This window comes from Coenobita brevimanus, chromosome 71, assembly GCF_032717465.1.
Source record: "Coenobita brevimanus isolate Jiangsu-jjx chromosome 71, ASM3271746v2, whole genome shotgun sequence".
Taxonomy (NCBI): domain Eukaryota; kingdom Metazoa; phylum Arthropoda; class Malacostraca; order Decapoda; family Coenobitidae; genus Coenobita; species Coenobita brevimanus.
This window is the reverse complement of record NC_137024.1, coordinates 40,586,187-40,606,807: the sequence shown is the minus strand read 5'-3', so window position 1 is coordinate 40,606,807 and position 20,621 is coordinate 40,586,187. Positions and strand designations below refer to the sequence as shown.

The following is a 20,621-nucleotide window of genomic DNA, read 5'->3' as shown; positions in this document are numbered from 1 at the left end:
ACACCCCCACACGGACCCCACGGGGTAGCCGCCACCAGTCGGAGCAACCCCCAGCAACAACGGCATATGTCAGCCCGGGCCGTGCGCCCCTGTCACGCAGCCACCATGCCGTCGCCATCGTAGGAGAAGGACACTACCTTCATGGAGTAGGATTGTTGAACCAGCTCGGGGTGGAGTTGTTCTAGACACTCCAGACAGCACCCCTCAGGAGATGGCCTACTGCCGCTCCCGCCCTCACCAGACGGCCTACTGCCGCTCCAAAGGTGCCCTGGTAGAGACGGCCTACTGCTGCTCCCCCCTCCTGCAGGAGACGGCCTACTGCTGCACCCCTCTCCGGCCGAAGGAGACGGCCCACTGCCGCTCCTGCCCTCGTGAGACGGCCTACTGCCACTCCGAAGGCGGTGCCCTTGAGACGGCCCACTGCCGCTCCTGCCCTCGTGAGACGGCCTACTGCCACTCCGAAGGCGGTGCCCTTGAGACGGCCCACTGCCGCTCCTCCCTCCGGCAGAAGGAGATGGCCTACTGCCGCTCCTGCCCTCGTGAGATGGCCTACTGCCGCTCCTCCCTCCGGCAGAAGGAGACGGCCTACTGCTGCTCCGAAGGCGGTGCCCCTGGGACGGCCAATTGCCACTCCGCCCTCCTGAAGCAGGAGACGGCCCACTGTCGCTCCCGCCCTCGTGAGACGGCCTACTGCCGCTCCGAAGGCGGTGCCCTTGAGACGGCCCACTGCCGCTCCTCCCTCAGGCAGAATGAGACGGCCTACTGCCGCTCCCGCCCTCGTGAGATGGCCTACTGCCACTCCCGCCCTTGTGAGACGGCCTACTGCCGCTCCGAAGGTGGTGCCCCTGGGACAGCCAATTGCCACTCCGCCCTCCTGAAGCAGGAGATGGCCCACTGCCGCTCCCGCCTTCGTCAGACGGCCCACTGCCGCTCTGAAGGTGCACAGAGGTGCGCTGACTCCCCCACTCAGGCCATGGCTAATTGCCGGGCCTCGACACCTGACAGCCCTGCCCCTGGGCAGCCACGGCCAATTGCCGGGCCCCGACACCTGAGAGCCCTGCCCCTGGACAGCCACGGCCAATTGCCGGGCCCCGACACCTGAGAGCCCTGCCCCTGGGCAGCCATGGCCAATTGCCGGGCCCCACGGATGAATGGAGGCAAGGAGCGAGACGTCATCCCAGCAGGAGACGAAAGCCCAGGCCTCCTGTACCAGAGCAGCCCAGTCAGGCCTCACAGCCTCCCCTGGCCTCCGCTCGCTACGCCTAGCTCTGGAACAGACGCACCTGACAGGCCCCAGTGTAAGCCGGTGCCGCAGTCCTCCCCTGTCGGCGCCCCTAGACGCTGGAGACCGCAGTCCGCAGTCTCTCCCGACCCTCCCCAGGATGCCCGGGCACGATCTCCATACGCCCCCACGACAACATAAGGCTCCCACCTCCGGCTGAGACTTACACCAGAGGTTTCTGGAGCTATTCAGCCCCAGTCCTGAGGGCCACACCCCTGAGCCCAGCCCAGAGCCCACGGGTAGCCCGGGACGCGAGAGGACGCCCCTACGAGTCGTCCCGTGCCCTCTCGGCACACCTTCCCTTAGCAATGCCCCTAGCCCGGCAAGATTGCCGACGGCGTGTTCCTGCCCCCGCCCCCGCCACGATGAATACGTGTGATGATGCCCAGAAACAGTGCAAGTGATTTAGGTTAAGTGTGACTTTGCCGAACCGAGTGTAATATCGTGCAGTGACTTAATATAGTGAATATCGGGGCAGGTAAGATCACAGTGAGAGAATAAAGGACGAATGTGTGAACCAAGATCTGATGAACCAGACTTATGAGTGACGTCCCTTATATCCAATTAGTAAGACTGTGCCGCCTGGAAATTCCTCCGTAGTAATACACCCCCACTGTCGTAAACTCTAAAGAAATAATACGAGAAAGTGTTAACGATATTCCGCCACTCACGCTACCCGTAAATTCTGTATGACACTCCCTCGTCCCATTACTGTATATAGTGTAAGTGTAAACCAGAAATAGAATCAATTACCAAAGTCCCTTTGCTATTGGAAAACGTGTAATTCCCATTGTTAATACTTACCTCTCTCCAGCATTACCCTCCAGTATTACCATAACTCCGTCCTAGCCGTCACAAGTCACTCCCCCCCCTTCTCCCCCCCCCTTGTGAGACTCACCCCCCGCGCCTCACGCGCGCGCCTATATTCACTGTACCCTGAATACACTAGAATTAATTGTGTTGGCATTAATATCAGATAAGCAAGTATCCTGCGAGATACCCATATCCTAGATAACGTTTTATTTCTTGCTATATATCATGTTGTAATATCTGCTGACTTTGTCCTGTGTCTGACTGTGGTAATATACGTGTACAGGTTGTTGCCTGGAGTTTTTGTGTCCTGCCTCTCTTTATTGCACTAAGCTCCGGTCTCGAAAGAGGACCCCGCTCCACGTTAGGTGTGTTAGGAACGAGAAGTCGAGCCTATTTACACCTAGCATTACACTTCCTATTCAAAAATAAATTTTACAAAAATGACGTCAATTCATTAAGCCTCGGAGTCCCGGGGGGTGGGGGAAGGGGGCACCATCAAAGCCCCCACCATCCACCACCTCTCTCCCGGTGACGACCAAGCGAGATGCCTGGAATCACTGTCTGACTCAGTTCTTCAATCTGCAACATTCAGGGCCTTTCTTTTAACTTGCTCTCTGTTGAGCACCACCTCTCTTCCTCTAAACCTCAACTTCTCTTCTTCACTGAGGCTCGGATGTCTGAGACGACTGAAAGCAAACTCTTCTCTGTATCCTCCTACTTTCTCTATACTCAATTTGAAGCCAAAGGTGGCTGTTGTGTATATGTATAAAATGCGTGGCTTGAAAAACAGTGCCCCCGAAGAATACCATAGTACCCCCGACGACAGGGCAAGCCAAAAACAGCTTAGTATGCCCGCAGATGCGCCGACACCCCCACACGGACCCCACGGGGTAGCCGCCACCAGCCACCACCACTCAAGGCAACAGCGACACATGTTAGCCCAGGCCGTGCACCCCTGTGACATGCAGCCACCACGCCGCCGCCACCGTAGGAGAAGGACACTACCTTCGCGGAGTGGAATTGCTGAGCCAGCTAGGGGTGGAGTTAGAAAAGATACTCCAGATGGCGCCCCTCTGGTAGAGACGATCTATGGTTGCTCCCAAAGTGTTCCGGTAGAGACGACCTATGGTCGCTCCCAAAGTGTTCCGGTAGAGACGACCTATGGTCGCTCCCAAAGTGTTCCGGTAGAGGCGATCTATGGTCGCTCCCAAAGTGTTCCGGTAGAGACGACCTATGGTCGCTCCCAAAGTGTTCCGGTAGAGACGATCTATGGTCGCTCCCATCCTCGTGAGACGATCTATGGTCACTCCCATCCTCGTGAGACGATCTATAGTCGCTCCGAAAGTGCTCCGGTAGAGACGATCTATGGTCGCTCCGAAAGTGCTCCGGTAGAGACGATCTATGGTTGCTCCCATCCTTGTGAGACGATCTATGGTCGCTCCGAAAGTGCTCCGGTAGAGACGATATATGGTCGCTCCCATCCTCGTGAGACGATCTATGGTCGCTCCAAAAGTGCTCCGGTAGAGACGATCTATGGTCGCTCCCATCCTCGTGAGACGATCTATGGTCGCTCCCATCCTCGTGAGACGATCTATGGTCGCTCCGAAAGTGCTCCAGTAGAGACGATCTATGGTCGCTCCCATCCTCGTGAGGCGATCTATGGTCGCTCCGAAAGTGCTCCGGTAGAGACGATCTATGGTCGCTCCGAGAGTGTCTTGGTAGAGACGACCTATTGTCGCTCCCTCCCTCGTGAGACGATCTACGGTCGCTCCGAGGGTGTGCAGAGAGGTGGGTAGAGAGACGTCCCCACGGCAGGAGACTGGAGCCCAGGCTTCCTGTCCCAGGGTGACCCAGACAGGCCTCACAGCCTCCCCTGGTCTCTGTTCCCTACGCCTGGCTCTAGAGCAGACGCACCTGACGGACCCCAGTGGAAGTCGCTGCCGCAGCCCTCCCCTGTCGGCGCCCCTAGACGCTGAAGACCGCATCCCACAGTCTCTCTGGGATCTCCCCAGGACACCCGGGCGTGATCTCTCTACGCCCCCACGACGCCGGGACTTATCACAGAGGTTCCTGGAGCTATTCGGCCCCAGTCCCGAGGGCCACACGCCTGAGCCAAGCCCGGAAGCCATGGGAAGCCCAGGACGCGAGAGGACGCCTTTACGAGTTATCCCGTGCCCTCTCGGCACGCCTCGCACTGGCGGTGCCCCTAGCCCGGCAGGATCGCCGACGACATGTTCCTGCCAATCCCCCTGATGAATACGTGTGATATTGTAGCACGAGTGATTTAGGTTAAGTGTGATTTCCCTTAATGTAAGTATTGTGCAGTGATTTCATATCGTGAATATCGGGGTGAATAAGATCTCAGTGAGAAGTTAAAGGACGAGAGTGTGGAACAAGATCTGATTGACTATACGTGTGAGTGACATCCCTGTTATACAATTAATAAGCCTGTGCCCCCGAGAGATTCCCCTATAAAGACATACCCCCATTACTGTGAAAGAATATTGTGAAAGGAAGTATTAATGGTATTCTCTCCCTCCCCCACGCTACCCATAAATCTTGTTTACCACCCGCTCTCACTCCCATATCTCAAGTAAGTGTAAATCAAGAATAAAATCAATTACCAAAGTATTTTGGCTAGTGGAAACCATATAAACTTCACGGCTAATATCTGCCGCCCTCCAATATTACCATAACTTTCCCCTAGCCGCCACAAGTCACTCCCCGCACCTCCCCTATCTCCTCCTAGTGAGACTCAACCCCCCTCCCGAGCCCCCGCGAGCGCCTATTTTTACTGCACTCCTGATACACTAGGATTGTTTGTGTTGTCATTACTATCAGAGAAGCAAGTATCCTGCGAGATACACATATCCTAGATAAGGTTTTATATTGCTATTTATTGTGCTGTAATATCTGCTGATTTGTCCTGTGTCTGACTGTGGTAATATACGTGTAAAGGTTGTTGCCTAGAGTTTTTGTGTCCTGCCTCTCTTTATTGCACTAGCTCCGGTCTCGAAAGAGGACCCCGCTCCACGTTAGGTGAAATAGGAACGAGAAGTCGAGCCTAATTTCACCTAGCATTACAATGTAGGTAACGACATATCTTGTTCTCGTGCTTTAGCTATCCTGTCATTCTCTGACTAAATATATTTGTGCTGTTTACTTAACCCCTAATTTTAGTATGAAAAAATCTTTGACTATATTACTTCTAAGATGGAACACATCTTACCAGTTTCTCATTTCTCTGAAATCTCCATTTTGGGTAATTTCAATGTTTACCACCACATTTGGCTCTCATCTCTTTTCACTGATCCACCTGGTCAGCAAGCCTACATCTTTTCTATCCTTAACGACCTAAAGCAGACCCTATCCGTATCCTTGACCGCCTTGGATAGAGTTTCAACATACTTGACCTCTTCCTAACCTCTTGTCCTTCTGCTTACGTTGTTAATCTTTTCTCTCCGTTGGACTCCTCCGATCACGACCTTATCACCTTAACCTGTCCTACAGCTCCAGTAAAGACTGTGGACCCTCCAAAGAAGCAGCGGCTGTGGCACTTTGGAGATGCTGTTTGGGAGGTCCTCAGGCAGTACTTCTTCGACTTTCCCTGGAATGATTATTGTTTCCGTGGCCGTGAGCCATCTGAGTGTGCCTTGCTCATAACGGTGGTTATTCTCTACGGCATGGAAGCATACATTCCATTCTCATATCCTGTGGCTAATGCAAAAAAAAAATAATAATAATAATAAATAAATAATAATAATAATAATAATAATAATCACGCTTGTTCTAATGCTGTCCACAAAGAAGGCCTACAAAAGGTACTGGAGCCAAGCCACCCCTGAATCTCATCTCCTTTATGTTTCTGCCCGGAATCGTGCTAAGTCTGTTCTTCGCTGTGCTAAAAATAATTTTGTTCGTGCGAAATGCTCTGAACTCTCCGACTCCTACTGGCACCTTGCCAAAAACCTTTTCCTCATCATCCTTCCCACCTCTTTTCCATTCTGATGGGCTATTTCTTCTACCGATAAAGCACAACTCTTCGCCCAGATTTTCTCTTCCAATTTCACCTTAGTTGATTTCGATGCTGTTCCGCCATCACTTACCCCCTCTGACATCCCCATGGCTAACACTAAAATTTCTTCAACTGATGTATTTTCTGCCATGACTGGTCTCAATACTAACAAAGCATATGGGCCTGATGGGGTCCCTCCTGCTCTTCTCAAGAACTGTACTTCTGTGCTTACACCCTGCCTAGGTAAACGCTCTCGCCTTTGTCTGTCAACTTGTACAGTTGCGAGCAGCAATCGGTATCCCCCCTCTTGGCTGAAGCCATGGCCAGAGAAAAGCAGGGAATCGAACAACCTCTCCCGCCACCCCCCATCCCCACCCTCACCCTCACCCTCACCCACACCCCATCCACACCCCACCCCCACCCCCACCCAGCTTCAGCCAAGAAGGGGGATACCGATTGCTGCTCGCGACTGTACCTTACCTTCCTGCTTGAATTTTGCTTGTCCCAAAGAAGGGTGGCCATTCCCAGCCCTCTAACTATCGCCTAATTGCTTTAACATCCTGTATTTCAAAAGTTTTTAGTCTATTCTTTAAAAATAAATAAATATGAAATACCAGCGCGGCGGTATGAGCCCAACACCACCACCCCAGGAGAGTGAGGGAGTGACATCAACCCCACAAGGAGACAACGGAGGGGCTGAATTACCTGGGCGGATGTCCAGGCAACAACGGCGCATCTCCCTCGCGACCCAGCGCCCCTCTTCCGCGCAGCCAGACCACCCAGCAGTGTACGGAAAAAGTACACTACTCTCCAGCAGAGGAAATGCTCGCCAGACTCGGGGTGGGACTTGTAGTGGCGAGTTCCCAGGCACACCCTCGGACACCGAGTTTCCTGGATCGGCTCCACATCTAACTGAGGCCCCAGGAGGAGCCTCTAGGGTTGCTATTCCCCTGCCTAGACTGAAGGACGGCACGCTCCGTTGGAACTGTGGCAAAAGCTGAGAGAGTACGTCCAACCTCTTCCTCCCAACGTTACAGGCACGAGACCTTCCCACACGGAAGGAAGGCATGCTCTGTCACAGCTGTGGCGAAAGCCGAGAGAGTACGTCCGACCTCTTCCTCCTGACATCCCCGGGACAGGTAACCCCAACCCGGCGAAGGGAGGGCACGCTCCATCGGAACTGTGGCGAAAGCCGAGTGTACGTCCGACCTCTTCCTCCCGACGTTTCCAGGGCAGGAGGCCCTAGCCCTACGACAGGAGTGCCCCTGCACCCCTGATCCACATAGGAGCACACACAGTGCCCAACAGGGCTGCATGATGAAAGGAGTCACCTCTGGCTCGCCCCACTGCCCTGGTGTTAGAGCAAGGTGCTACTCTTTCCAGCTCTCTCCTTGGAAGGCTGGAATCTCTCCCCCTACAGGCTCCCCACCTGAGTCCGGACCAGATGAGGCGCCTCCAAGACCCGGAATCCAATCCCTGCAGCCCGGGCCACCCCAGACACTGACGGGCTCCGCCAGGACCAAAGGCCGCAGCCCTACCCTGTTGGCCTCCCCCTGCAGCAGAGACCACAATCCCCGGAGCCAGTGGGCCTTCCCAGGTGCTTGCTGAGGCCGAAGGGCCTCCCCCAACGCAAGCAGCCGCAGTCCTCCCCTGACAGCTGCCCCGGACCGGGGTACGGGCCGCCCTACCTCGGCAGCACCCTCCTCCTGGCCGACCCTCTGGCCGGGTCTTCACCAGGCCCTCCCCTGGACCCCAAAGACGACCAAGGGCCAACAGCGTACAGCCCGATTTCTGGCCCTCTTCGGGCCCAGTCCTGAGAGCCCTGCCTCCTGCAGGGCCGATGCGGCGAGAAAGCCACCCCATTACTCCCGGACTAGAGGCAACTCCACGGGCCCCACTGTTCTGCACAGCTCCCCGGATGGCCCGCCTCCCACGCCTGGCCGCCACCTGGAACTCCCTGCATAGGCCCTCTTCCCCATGAGCCGTGGTCTCCTATCCGTCAGAACTGTGAGTGACGGGTCTCGGATTATATACATCCCCAGTGTTGTGAACCCCCCCCCCCTTTTTCAGTGAACTCCCAGTGAACCGTTCTTCTGTGTTCCTCTCCCCTATCCCCATACGCAGCACTCCCCCCCCGTCAGTGTTCCCCCCCCCCCTTGTTGACGAGTACGAGCTCCTGTGAATCACGTGCGGAGTGTATAACCCCAGCCCCGGGTTGAGACCCTCCCCCCTTCGGACAGGACAGACGAGCCCGTATCACTCACGTAACACAGTATTATCTCAGTACTGGATCCTCCCCCCTCTCTTCCCTGCTCCCGGCCCGGCCCCACAGAGAGAAACCCTCCCTATCCTCAGTAAGCCCCTCGCCCCCCCCACTTCCCCCCAGTGTGACCTACGGTATATTCTCGACCTGTGTGACGCGTATGTAGAGGGTAAGTTAGCTAGGGACTGCTGTACATGTCACGCGGAGATGATGTATTAGGTAGGACCCGTCTATGTCACGCGATCATCTAGGCTTAAGAGCTGTCCCTGTGGGTACACTAGGTTGTGTTGTATGCAGACCTTTCTGTGTTGATGTATTATCTATATTGGCGAAATATTGCCTGTGATACTGTGAGGAAATAACCCTGATGTGAGACAAAGATGCTGAACTAGGTGGACAGTGATTCAGACCAATATCAGTGTAAGGCACTGTGTAATGGACTCTGGTCATAGAATATTGTGTGTGTAAATGTTCTCTATTAATATATTGGTGTATCTGTTCACTCGTGGTGTTTGTGTTTCCCTTCCTTGCTAAAGCTGACCCGGTCAGGAATTAAGGACCCAGAGTTGCACCGTGACTGGAACCGAGAAGTTGAGACACAGAAAACGCTGCATAACAAAATAAATAAGCACTTTTCCTATCACAACCTTGTTTCAGATCGTCAGTATGGGTTCCACCAAGGACGCTCCAATGGAGATACATACTCTTCAAACCTTTTTGCCATAGCTTTTGATCGAGTCTGGCATAAATCTTTAATTTCCAAACTGTCCGTAATATATTACGGTTTCCACCCTTCTTTCTTTGCCTTCATCTCTAACTTCATTTCTGGTCGTTGTGCTACTGAACTGCTACTGAAGACGGCCACCGTTCTTCTACAGCTATCAATAGTGGTGTTACTCACAGCTCTGTCCTATCATCAACTCTCTTCCTTTTATTCATCAACGACCTTCTAAGCTGTACATGTAACCCTATCCACTTATACGCTGATTACTCCACCCTTCACCTTCCCATTCACTTCCTCTAACGTCCATCTCAGCAATTACTTCAACAAACAAGGGATGAGATTTTAGCACATCTAATGTCTTACTTGGCTCATATTTCTGATTGAGGTAGAAGTAGTTTTCTTTTTGATGCACCAAAAACTCAGTTCTTGCATCTTTCAACCTGACAAAATCTCCGCAGAAGTATCCTCTAATTTTTAACAATATCCAACTAAAACCTGCATCATCTTTAAACATACTTGGGGTTTCATTCTCTCGGGATTTGCCTTGGAATGATCATATTACCCCTTTTATAAAATCTGCTTCCAAGAGATTAGGTGTGCTAAGCCGACTCCGTATCTTCTTTACCCCTGCACACTTGTTGACTTTATACACGGGTTTTATTCGCCCCTGTGTAGAGCTCTTCTCAACAAGGTTGAGTCAAAGGCTTTCCGTCTCATTAACTCTCCTCCCATCAACTCTGGCTCCCATCAACCTGTCTCTTCGCCAGACTGGTGCATCTTTATCTCTTTTCTATCGCTACTTCAATGGTTACTGCTCCTCTTTAACTGTCTACATGCAAACCTCCACCTCTACGGCGGACGCGTAGCACCCGTCTAGCAACAAACGCTCATCCCTTTTCTGTCCAACTCTCTAATGCATGAGTTAACCGTTACTCCCAGTCCTTCATATATGCGACAGGTCAACTCTGGAACTGTTTCCCTCTGTCTGTATTTCTTACTGCCTATGATCTCCAGTCTTCCAAACGCAGTGTGTCCAGGTAACTCGAAATGAACGGATCTTGAATTTAGCTCTGTTATCTTGTTTATTTTATTTTTTTTTTTTACTTGGAGGGAACAATGTTGCGGGCTTCCGGCCTTTGGTTCCTTCTTCCTTACATTAAAAAAAAAAAATCTATAACCAGGCACCATAATTTCGTAGGGGGTGGCCGTTTGATTTTAGGTTGTTTTACAGTGAATTACACTAACCCTCCGCCAACCCATTTGTTGGCATGTAGGGAACATGACTAAGTTGGTTATATGGTTATCACCCAGCGCTGTAAATGGTTTCCTGGTTTACTGGAAACCAGTACAGTATATGCTATGGAGAAGGCTGCTGTAGGCAGGCTAGTAAACTGTAAGTCAAAGGTGAGGATGGAAAAAATAGACTCGATGGGCGGAAAGGAGTGGGTGGGATGGGCTAAGATGGTTGTGGGTGGTGGCAGGTGCAGACTAAGATGCAGTAGTTGGAGTCTAAGGCTAATTCTGCTTACAGGCTCTTTCACATACATGTACCCGTATACATACATCAAAATGCTACTGCTATGTCAAAAAAAAGTTGCCAGTGCATTCTCTATTTATTAACGTTTGACGAAGTATACTGTTGCCAATGTACTGTTTAAGGAGGGACCCCCCCCCCCACAAACTTAAGGCCAAAGGCTTCAGCCTCATCAGCCCTCAAGTAAATTTGTTCCTGGGTAGTAAAGCAGGGCAGGTTGCGTACACCCAGCACCGACAGTCCTTATAGGGGCAGCAGCATTAACATTGGGAATAGTTTTCCTGTAGAAGTTCCATTCTGAAGAAGAGGATGTAAGAAAAAGGGCAGGGTTGGGAATGAGGAGTGAGGGGACGGGTGTGGATGGTGATGGGTTGTGGGGTGAGGTGGAGGTAAGGTCCTCTGAGAAGATGAGCATTGAAGGTTGGCCCGTTTGGGCGTGGCGACGATGAATCTTGCAACTTTCCTTTACAACAAAAACAAAAAGAAAGTCAGCACAAGCCACTCTCCGATTACTGGCGTCTTACGACGCAGGTAAAAAGAACGTCCTCGAGCTGAAAGTCTGAAGGTGTCATCTTTGCAATGAAGAGAAGCACCAATGGTATGCCTATTTGAAAAGTCTGTTTTACGAGCTCTACGGTTTGCTTTCTCATTACTTTTCCATGAAAGAAAGCGTAGTTTCTCTTGTTCCGGGAAGGGGGGTTGAATGAGTTACATTTTCAAGGATGATAAAAATATTCAGCTATAATTTAACAAATTCACCATTCAGTACAATCAAACACTGCCAGTTTCTGACATTAACACCAAACACAGATTATCACACTATACACTGGTTGCACATGAAGGGATGACGGGCAAAGTTATGAGGTGTACTGTTTACATTAGAGGAGGACCACTATCTAATCGCCACTGGGATTCCTTCACGGATACTGATTTTAAGTTATTTTCTTTTTTCGTTTAGGTCAGTGAAATAATGGATAAACGGTAAGGAGATATTCATCAAATTTCCAAATTACTTCTTCCGGTAATCATAAGATTTACTGTGCATATACAATCACCTCATTATTACTTAAGTGATTCTTTACCATCTTGAATACAGTTTATGAGTGTAAGGCGTTATCGCATGTTGCCGCCAAAAATAAACAATCTTACACACCATATACGTATATGTTGCCAATTACACTCTTCATTTCCAAACTTCGTCATCGGTGTGTGTGTGTGTGTGTGTGTGTGTGTGTGTGTGTGTGTGTGTGTGTGTGTGTGTGTGTGTGTGTGTGTGTGTGTGTGTGTGTGTGTGTGTGTGTGTGTGTGTGTGTGTGTGTGTGTGTGTGTGTGTGTGTGTGTGTGTGTGTGTGTGTGTGTGTGTGTGTGTGTGTGTGTGTGAGAGAGAGAGAGAGAGAGAGACGTGAATTTGGGGTCAGAGCGCCAACTTTCTCTTAAGCGTGTACATGTGTGTGTGTGTGTGTGTGTGTGTGTGTGTGTGTGTGTGTGTGTGTGTGTGTGTGTGTGTGTGTGTGTGTGTGTGACGTCAGACCACACCACACAACAAACCTTGCCCGTTCGTCTCCGCAGCAGCTCTCACTTCAGCTCCTCCTACAGACGTATTAACAGCCAAGTTCTAGACCTTGTTAGCAGCCTTTTAGTAAGTGAAAATATCTTAGACAAACACCTGAATCTCTGTTACCATCGCACCGGTTCCTTGGATGAACTTGGAAACTTTCGAACCCGCCTTTGTTTGTTACAAGGGCAATACTTCACCGATACCAGCACAGACCCGGACAGTACTGCTTGTGACTGACATTAACACGACAAGAGAATTTTCTTATGTTTAATAGCAATTTACGAGAAAATATGGCTGTCAAACACTTTCCAATGTTCCCACCGCATACAAAGTTTCAGGAAAAACAGCAAAAACAAAATACAGGCCTATTGACAGAACTGAAACTTAACAATGTTGCAGCGCAGTATTTGTTAGGCGCAATACATGGACAAAGTAATGAAAAACACAAATATGAAGACAAAAACGGGTGCAACAGTCAGAATAAGCTGGTCTTATCAGGTTACCCTGATGAGCAGCTAATTCTGATGAAGTTCTCCGCCATATGACAGCTAACTTCGTGGAAACTCAACTCCAAAGAGGTTCAGCGATATTCGTGGGATGTGCTTCGACTAGTTAGCGTTACTACCCCATGCTAGCAATGTAGGTGATGCGTGCCAATGAACCCGGTATGGGGAACCGAGTGCTGTGTACCGGAGCTAGCCACCAGCTGGAGTCACGTTGTAACTTGACTCTTTTTAACAAGGTGAGTTCATCGGTCGTATTCTAAGTGGCTATGGAAACTCCATAATAGCTCTGCCTGAGAGATTTATTTTGTACATTTTAGTTATTTATCCTCTTTAACGTAAATGAAGCAAACTATACTCGTACTACAATATACTAACACATAAATGAATATCAAGGTATAATAAGCACAAGAAATCGCTTGGGAGGTGCTACGAACAATGCGTCCCCACATTCCACTATCAGTACCTGCTTACATTTTGAAGTACGATCGTCAGTCCGACTACCTTTGATAGTAATAATCTAAAGACAGCCAAATTCCTTCAGCCCTAGAGATCTTTCTTATGCAGAATTTCTTAGTTAATCCCATCAGCACAATGACTTTTTTTTTTTATTATTGCTATCGACAGACGATTTTATGGAGATCGGGAGAGGTTTATCGACTTGGAAGCAGCCTTCATTAACCTTCCCCTACTAGGCTATACTTCCCTACCCCCCCACACCTTACGGGTTATATACAGACTTCATTAACCTCTCTCTAATACTTCCCCCTCCATCCCCCACCAATTGCTGGGGTTAGATACAGCCTTCATTAAAACCCTCTCTACTACTTCCCCCGTTCCCCACCACCATAAACAGCTGGGGTTAGATACAGCCTTCATTAACCCCTCTCTACTACTTCTCCCGTTCCCCACCACCATCAACAGCTGGGGTTAGATACAGCCTTCATTAACACCTCTCTACTATTTCCCCAGTCCCCCAGAACCACCGACTGCTGGGATTAGATACAGTCTTCATTAACCCCTCTCTGCTACTTCCCCCACCCCCACCACCAACTGCTGCAATTAGATACAGCCTTCATTAACCCCTCTCTATTCTTTTTTCTTCTTTACAAAATGGACACAACATTCTTTAACCCCTCCCTGCTATTTTTTTTTTCGAACTGGAGGGATTAGATACAACCTTCATTAACCTGGGGTGAATAAAACCATATGGAGGTAGCAAACACCTGGAAGTAGCATGAATAAAGGAGGTTCTCTGCTTTAACTGATTACGAATCGTGAGACACAGCATAGCGTAGGGAAAAGCTGACACACTTTCTCGCCACACGCACATGTAAAGCTGTGTGTGTGTGTGTGTGTGTGTGTGTGTGTGTGTGTGTGTGTGTGTGTGTGTGTGTGTGTGTGTGTGTGTGAGAGAGAGAGAGAGAGAGAGAGAGAGAGAGAGAGAGAGAGAGAGAGAGACCAAACAGCATCAAAGCCCTGAGGTCCAAAAAATCGTACCAGAGCCGAATAAAATCGCCTGGGAATGTAAGAATAAAATAAACACGTCTTCGGATTGAAGGGATTTATGATGACTACGAAGACCGTGTAAAGAAACTATTGACCGCTTCTGTACACTCACGATTACAAGTTCCTCGCCGTTCCCACCCAGCAACAAACACAACGAAGGTCGGCACAAGGCACGTATTCTCACTGGTACGAGATTTTTTTTTTGTTTTACACTAACTCACATCAAGGGAGATTTTCAGCACTGGAGGGTTTTGATATAGCCCGCTTTCTCCTCCTCCTCCTCCTCCTCATCATCATCATCATCATCATCATCATCATCATCATCATCATCATCATCGTCACCATCATCATCATCCCCACTCTTCCCCCATCTTTCTCTTCCTCCTTCACTCCCAGTCTCCTTCCCTCTTCTCCTCCTCCTTCACTGTTAGACATAAGAGTACAGTACTTCCTAAATTGAATAAAATCATCTAGTGGTAGCGAGAATATAATGGAAAAGACGTATTCATGTGAAGAAGTTAATACAGCTTCACCCTTCCTCAGTCGCTTCTTAAATGTGAGAGGAATGCTGTCTTGCTTACACCCACTTTCCCACTCCCCCTCCCTCCTCTCCTCTTCCTTCACGCCCACTCTGCCTCCCTCTTTCTCCTCCTCCATCTCCTCATCATCATCCCCACTATTTCCCCATCTTTCTCCTCCTCCTCCTTCATTCCCACTCCACCTCCCACTTCCACTCTGCCTCCCTCTTTCTCCTTCTTCTCCTCCTCTTCCACTTCTTCATCCCCACTCTTCCCCCATCTTTCTCCTCCTTCACTCCCATTTCCCCTCCCTCTTAAGCCATCCCTCACATTTTATTTGTCCCCTCCTTCCGTTCACTTTTTTCCTCTCTTTCTGGAGAAACCTATGTAGGGATGGAGCGGGATTACTGCTTGCACCTGTACATTATACCCAATACACCACCTGCCATTACACAGTACATTACTTGCACTTACATAATCGTACTACATCACGTGTATTTACTTACCCTTGCACATCAGTGAATTAAAAAAAAAAATCAAGTACATACAACATATTTACGCGTTTCTGTACAACACGTGCATATATATACTGTATATGTAGAGAGAGAGAGAGAGAGAGAGAGAGAGAGAGAGAGAGAGGGTAATCACCTGTATTTACTAGCTCTCTCATTAAAATGATAGCTTCTGTTCAACCTGACTACAGGACGATTTTTAGTTTATCAAAGACTTCCAGACATAGTGGGTAAAGAACTGTCTCTGTTAAGCCTTCCTCCAGTATAAGGCCTTGTTTATTTTGACTACCCACAGATAATATTATTTCAGGCTATGATGAATGTCTCCAGCATCAAAGGTTATACTACGATCAAATATATCTGTTTACACTAATCACGGGCATCCATTTACCAACATAAAACACATTCGTAAGCATCGAGAACATGTGCACAGGCTTGCATACGGTATAATACACACACACACACACACACACACACACACACACACACAAATGTGGGAAGTAGGGAAACTCACCCCACTCCCGTTTTCTTTGACCCCATTATACCAGTCACGCTCTCTCTCTCTCCCTCTCTCTCTCCCTCCCTCTCTCTCTCTCTCTCTCTCTCTCTCTCTCTCTCTCTCTCTCTCTCTCTCTCTCTCCCTAAGACAGGCATACGGAGAGTAATACTGTACACTGGAGAATAGTCGAGAGGAGGAGGAGGAGGAGGAGAAGGATAGAGATTTATATAGATAGACATACAGGAGAGAGAGAGAGAGAGAGAGAGAGAGAGAGAGAGAGAGAGAGATGAGGTGGGGGTCAAATATAGGTCACACCTTTTAGGAGTACAATATCTTCCCTGTGTGTGTGTGTGTGTGTGTGTGTGTGTGTGTGTGTGTGTGTGTGTGTGTGTGTGTGTGTGTGTGTGTGTGTGTGTGTGTGTGTGTGTCTAAGTTCGTATCCCTAACCTCTTCAATCACATAACGTCCTTTCGTTGTTGTTATTATGTCTATTTCAAACAATTTTATTTAACGCAGGAAAGACCTCTCACACTGAAAGGATTAATGAAGCCAATACCAAACTCCTTGGAGTATATAAAATCGCCAGTAAACAGAAAAATTAAATATACCGTAATACGTCACCGGACTGAAGGTGTTATAATACAAGTTATATAAGAAAAGGATATAAACTTGCCATTTGTCGTCTATGAGTTAAGAGAGAGAGAGAGAGAGAGAGAGAGCGCACCACGCCCTCATTACCAAGAGAAACCAAGCGAGCGACAGAGAGAAGGAGAGAGGGAGATAGAGAGTGAAGCATGACGTAGGAGTCTAAATGGTAGTAAGGATGAAGACACTACACACACCCATCAGCAGTTTGACTCCCTCCCGCATCCACATCACACCACCTGTCATTCCCTCCATCTTCACACACACACACACACCTACACATACTGGGGACCTGGAAATAACATCACACATTAGAGGAAGACTGGCTGTCTGCCTTGATCATCGTCGCGTACTCGACAGGCATTAACGTAAAAAGCATTCTTCTTCGTCTTCCTCATCCATCCCTCCCCACCTCACACACTCACAGACATATACACACACGCTGGGCAAACAGAAGGCACACGGTAGGTTGAGTAATCTGCGTAACGTGCTTGCAAGTTAAACAATCGCGAGTCTCAGTTGTGTGCTCGTTGTGTTTAATGCACCAGCGACTAAACATCCTTATGTGGATGCCTGGGAACAAACATAAAATGTAATCAATGACGAGCTCAAATCGAAAGCCATAAGAACTGGAAACTGCCATGAAAACAAGAACTATAAGCGCAGTGTCACCATCTGTAAAACAAAACCCACTAACGCAGAGGTCATTAGCGACAAAACAAAAACTATAAGGCCAGTGTCATCTGCGTACACTTTCGAGCGATAAAAAACTGGCCAAGGAAAAACTCAATTCATATTTAGTGGTGTACTGATAGAGGAGTGGGAGTCAAGATGTGGGGAGGCAAGTTGGTGCTAATGGTTGGAGTGCTTGTGTTGTTTGTGGCCACGTGTGACGCCCAGCACAACGTGAGTACGCATGGATGATGACAAAACCACTTCAGTCCGGTGACGTATACTTTAGCTTTATTCTCGCTACCTCCAGACGATTTTGCTAATATCTGTAGAGGCTATCTGAAGTGACGATGTTAAAAACAGTCTCCATTAACCCCTACACAACATTATGTCTTTTCCTAGGCTGAACATAAATCGCCTGAAGTTATCATGATTAACAGAAAAACGACGTCATCGGACTGAGTAGGTTAACGGCTGCATCGCGAATTCATTATCTGTTTTCCATTCTTGCTTCTACCAATCTATTTTTGGATTCTTTTAGCTTGACAAAGTGCTCTAGTATGGAAGAGGTTAACAGTATATAACCCCTCCAGTTAGAAAAATCTCTTCTAAGCTGAATACAGTCTGAAAATATCAAGTATATGTTGAAAACAAAAACTAACAGGAGAGAAGAAGTTAATTTGGTGGAGACTTTCGTCCTTTGCATCTTACTTCACGTAACTCTATCGTAAAATAAAGAGAATACTACGGCTAAACATCCTTTCCATTGCACTTCTCCGTGACTAGCATTACATTTTACTAATTTCTTGTTACAGCTCAACATTCAAGATGGAGAAATGGCAATTTCAGACCGTGTAAAATGGACTCTCTCTCTCTCTCTCTCTCTCTCTCTCTCTCTCTCTCTCACACACACACACACACACACACACACACACACACACAATATATATAGTTAGATAAAATGACACATTTTTTCTTTTCTTTTTCTTTTTTTTTTCCTTCAGTATGATATGTCTTCTGCCCACCTAACAGACATTTGATGCAGCACAGGGAAGGCCTCTTGTAGTGAAGGGATTACTAAAGCCCATGTTTTGCTCTACTTTTTTTCAGCTCATTCAGTGCGATGACATCTAATTTTCTCTTGTCAGCCGAAAAATTTTATGCATTTTAGGGCAGACTTTTCATAGCTGAAGGATTAATAAAGGCTGTAATTACCCCCACCCCATTCTAAAAGGCTCTCCAAATCTAATAAAACAACTGAAGCTTGAAAAAAATAAAATATATAAAAAGGCCGCCATCTTTATGTTAACAGCAGCAAATACCCATCATAACTAGCCTCACCAGCGTACTCATTCTCACGGTTTAGTATAATTCAAAGTTCATAAAGACAACAACACAGTTCTCTTAAAATCTGACTTATCACAACGCAGAGCATCATAATCCGTATTTCATCACCAGTCATAACAATACTATCTCCCTCCATCACTGGGCGTCACCACATCCACTACATCACTCACCGTTATAGCGCTTATCTTCTTCATACTTCAATTCTCTCTGTTGTATTCTCTGACTCCATTCTCAAGTCGAATATTTCTTTCCGTCTTCCTCTTTAGCACCTGTCATGAACACGGATGTCGACTGCAAAGCGTAGTTAAATACCAACGCTCTGCTCATACCGGTATTACATTCCGTCGTCATTACCAGTGCTTAAGACGTCCATTTCTTCTCTGGCCACTATAAACCATTCTTTTTTTTTTTTACATTTCAAAAAGGCTCCTCACACTCCCTACACTACAAGCGGTTTCCCTAAGCTACAAAAAATCGTCCGACAGAACCACGAATATAACTGTCATCATACAAGTAATTGCAGAAGTTGCAACCCCAGGCTCATCTGGACGAAAACCCGGTGGACTGCAGGCTGAAGGTGTCCTTTTCCTGCAACCCACCATCCTCCTTTAGGAAGATAAGGAGAGGGCTGAAGGACGTTTGTATGTTTGGTCATATCGGTGCCACCACGTGAAGGCGTCCCTCTCCAGCACCGTCATCACACTAAATACTGTAGCTTAAAAGTAAACACTAAATAGCTTAAAAGTAACTCTCCACTTCTGACTATTAAGTTCCACCCCTCTTCATCTCTGACTCCAACTTCACAAACCAACCCCCATCATTACCTCATTATAACACCACACCCCATCTCCCATCCCACCATGAAAGAAACCAAATTTTACCCTAGCATGAAAAAAAAAATCAATTTTTTCCGTACCGTACTATAATAAGTCCCACCCAATATTTGACCCATAATAGAGCCACACCCCATCTTCGAACTGCATGATATATTAATGACATTCATTACCACCACCACCACACACTACCTCTCTCTCTCTCTCTCTCTCTCTCTCTCGTGATAACCGTATCGATGTTACTGGCCATTATTTGAGGCATTAGTGCACATCGCTGACATTTATCACAGCTGTCACCTCACCCCAGCGCACTTCTCACCTCCACCTACATCCCCACTTCCTACCATCACGCCACCCCTACCCTCACCCCACTCTACCTTCCTCATATCTTACCCCTTCTTCACCTCCACCCACTTCTCACCTCCACCTACACTCCCACCTCCACTTTCCCTAAATCGCATCCATAGTCTCAGCCCACCCTTCTTTCCACCCCACCCATACATTTCACACTTCCAACTCTGCTCCCATCTTCCCCAAATCTCACCCCCACCCCCATCATCAACTTTTCACCTCCATTTCACCTCCCCCTGACTTTCTCAACCCGACCTCCTTTCCATACACGCAGATTTCAACGCTTCATAACCTTCTCATCTCTGCCATACTGTTCTGACTTCTCCTACATAAGACATATTAGGTACTTATTTCTATTCAGCTATCACTCCCATACAATTCTCATTTTCTCTATACATTGCTCTCTCTCCCCACATCAAACTGTTGTCACCCTCATACACTTCTCACCTCCCCCATTCAATTTTCACTCCCATAAATTTCACTCTCCCACATATTATGCATTTCCTCATACAATTTCCACTACTAATACAGCTTTTATCTTTATAAATTTCTCATCCCTGTAAATCTTTCACTTCTCACACACACTTCCCATCGGATACAGGGCTCACCCCGACATAAGTCTCAGGTCTCATAAATATCTCACTTCCTCATAAACCTACCCCTCCCATCCCCCACAGCCTTCAGCAACAGCAGCATGGCATGGTCATCTGGGGAATGAAGTGTGTGTGTGTGTGTGTGTGTGTGTGTGTGTGTGTGTGTGTGTGTGTGTGTGTGTGTGTGTGTGTGTGTGTGTGTGTGTGTGTGTGTGTGTGTGTGTGTGTGTAATTTTTTGCCTCTCTCGTCTTTATTTTTAGGACTTTTTGTTAATTTTATATATATATATATATATATGTACATATTTTTCATTTTAATGACCTGACCAGGATAGCTCTCCCTTTACCTTACGTATCCGGTACTATTTACAACTCAGTACATTCCCCAATAGGCTACCGTATACACATCACCACACCATGCACCCTTTCAAACTCATCACTAGTCCACTA

The 20,621-nt window shown here is 48.1% G+C and overlaps 2 protein-coding genes across 2 annotated transcripts in view; both read left to right on the top strand.

The window, feature by feature from the left end:
- The window catches only part of Rab14 (RAS oncogene family member Rab14), a 512,826-nt gene that overhangs the window by 61,433 nt on the left and 430,772 nt on the right, over positions 1-20,621 (top strand). The gene's annotated exons all lie outside the window — the stretch shown is intronic.
- LOC145406759 (microfibril-associated glycoprotein 4-like) overlaps positions 17,207-20,621 on the top strand; it is a 29,645-nt gene continuing 26,230 nt past the window's right edge. The window contains exon 1 of the mRNA XM_080277856.1: positions 17,207-17,281. Coding sequence (XP_080133982.1) covers positions 17,207-17,281 — 75 coding nt within the window. The remainder of the gene's footprint in view (positions 17,282-20,621) is intronic.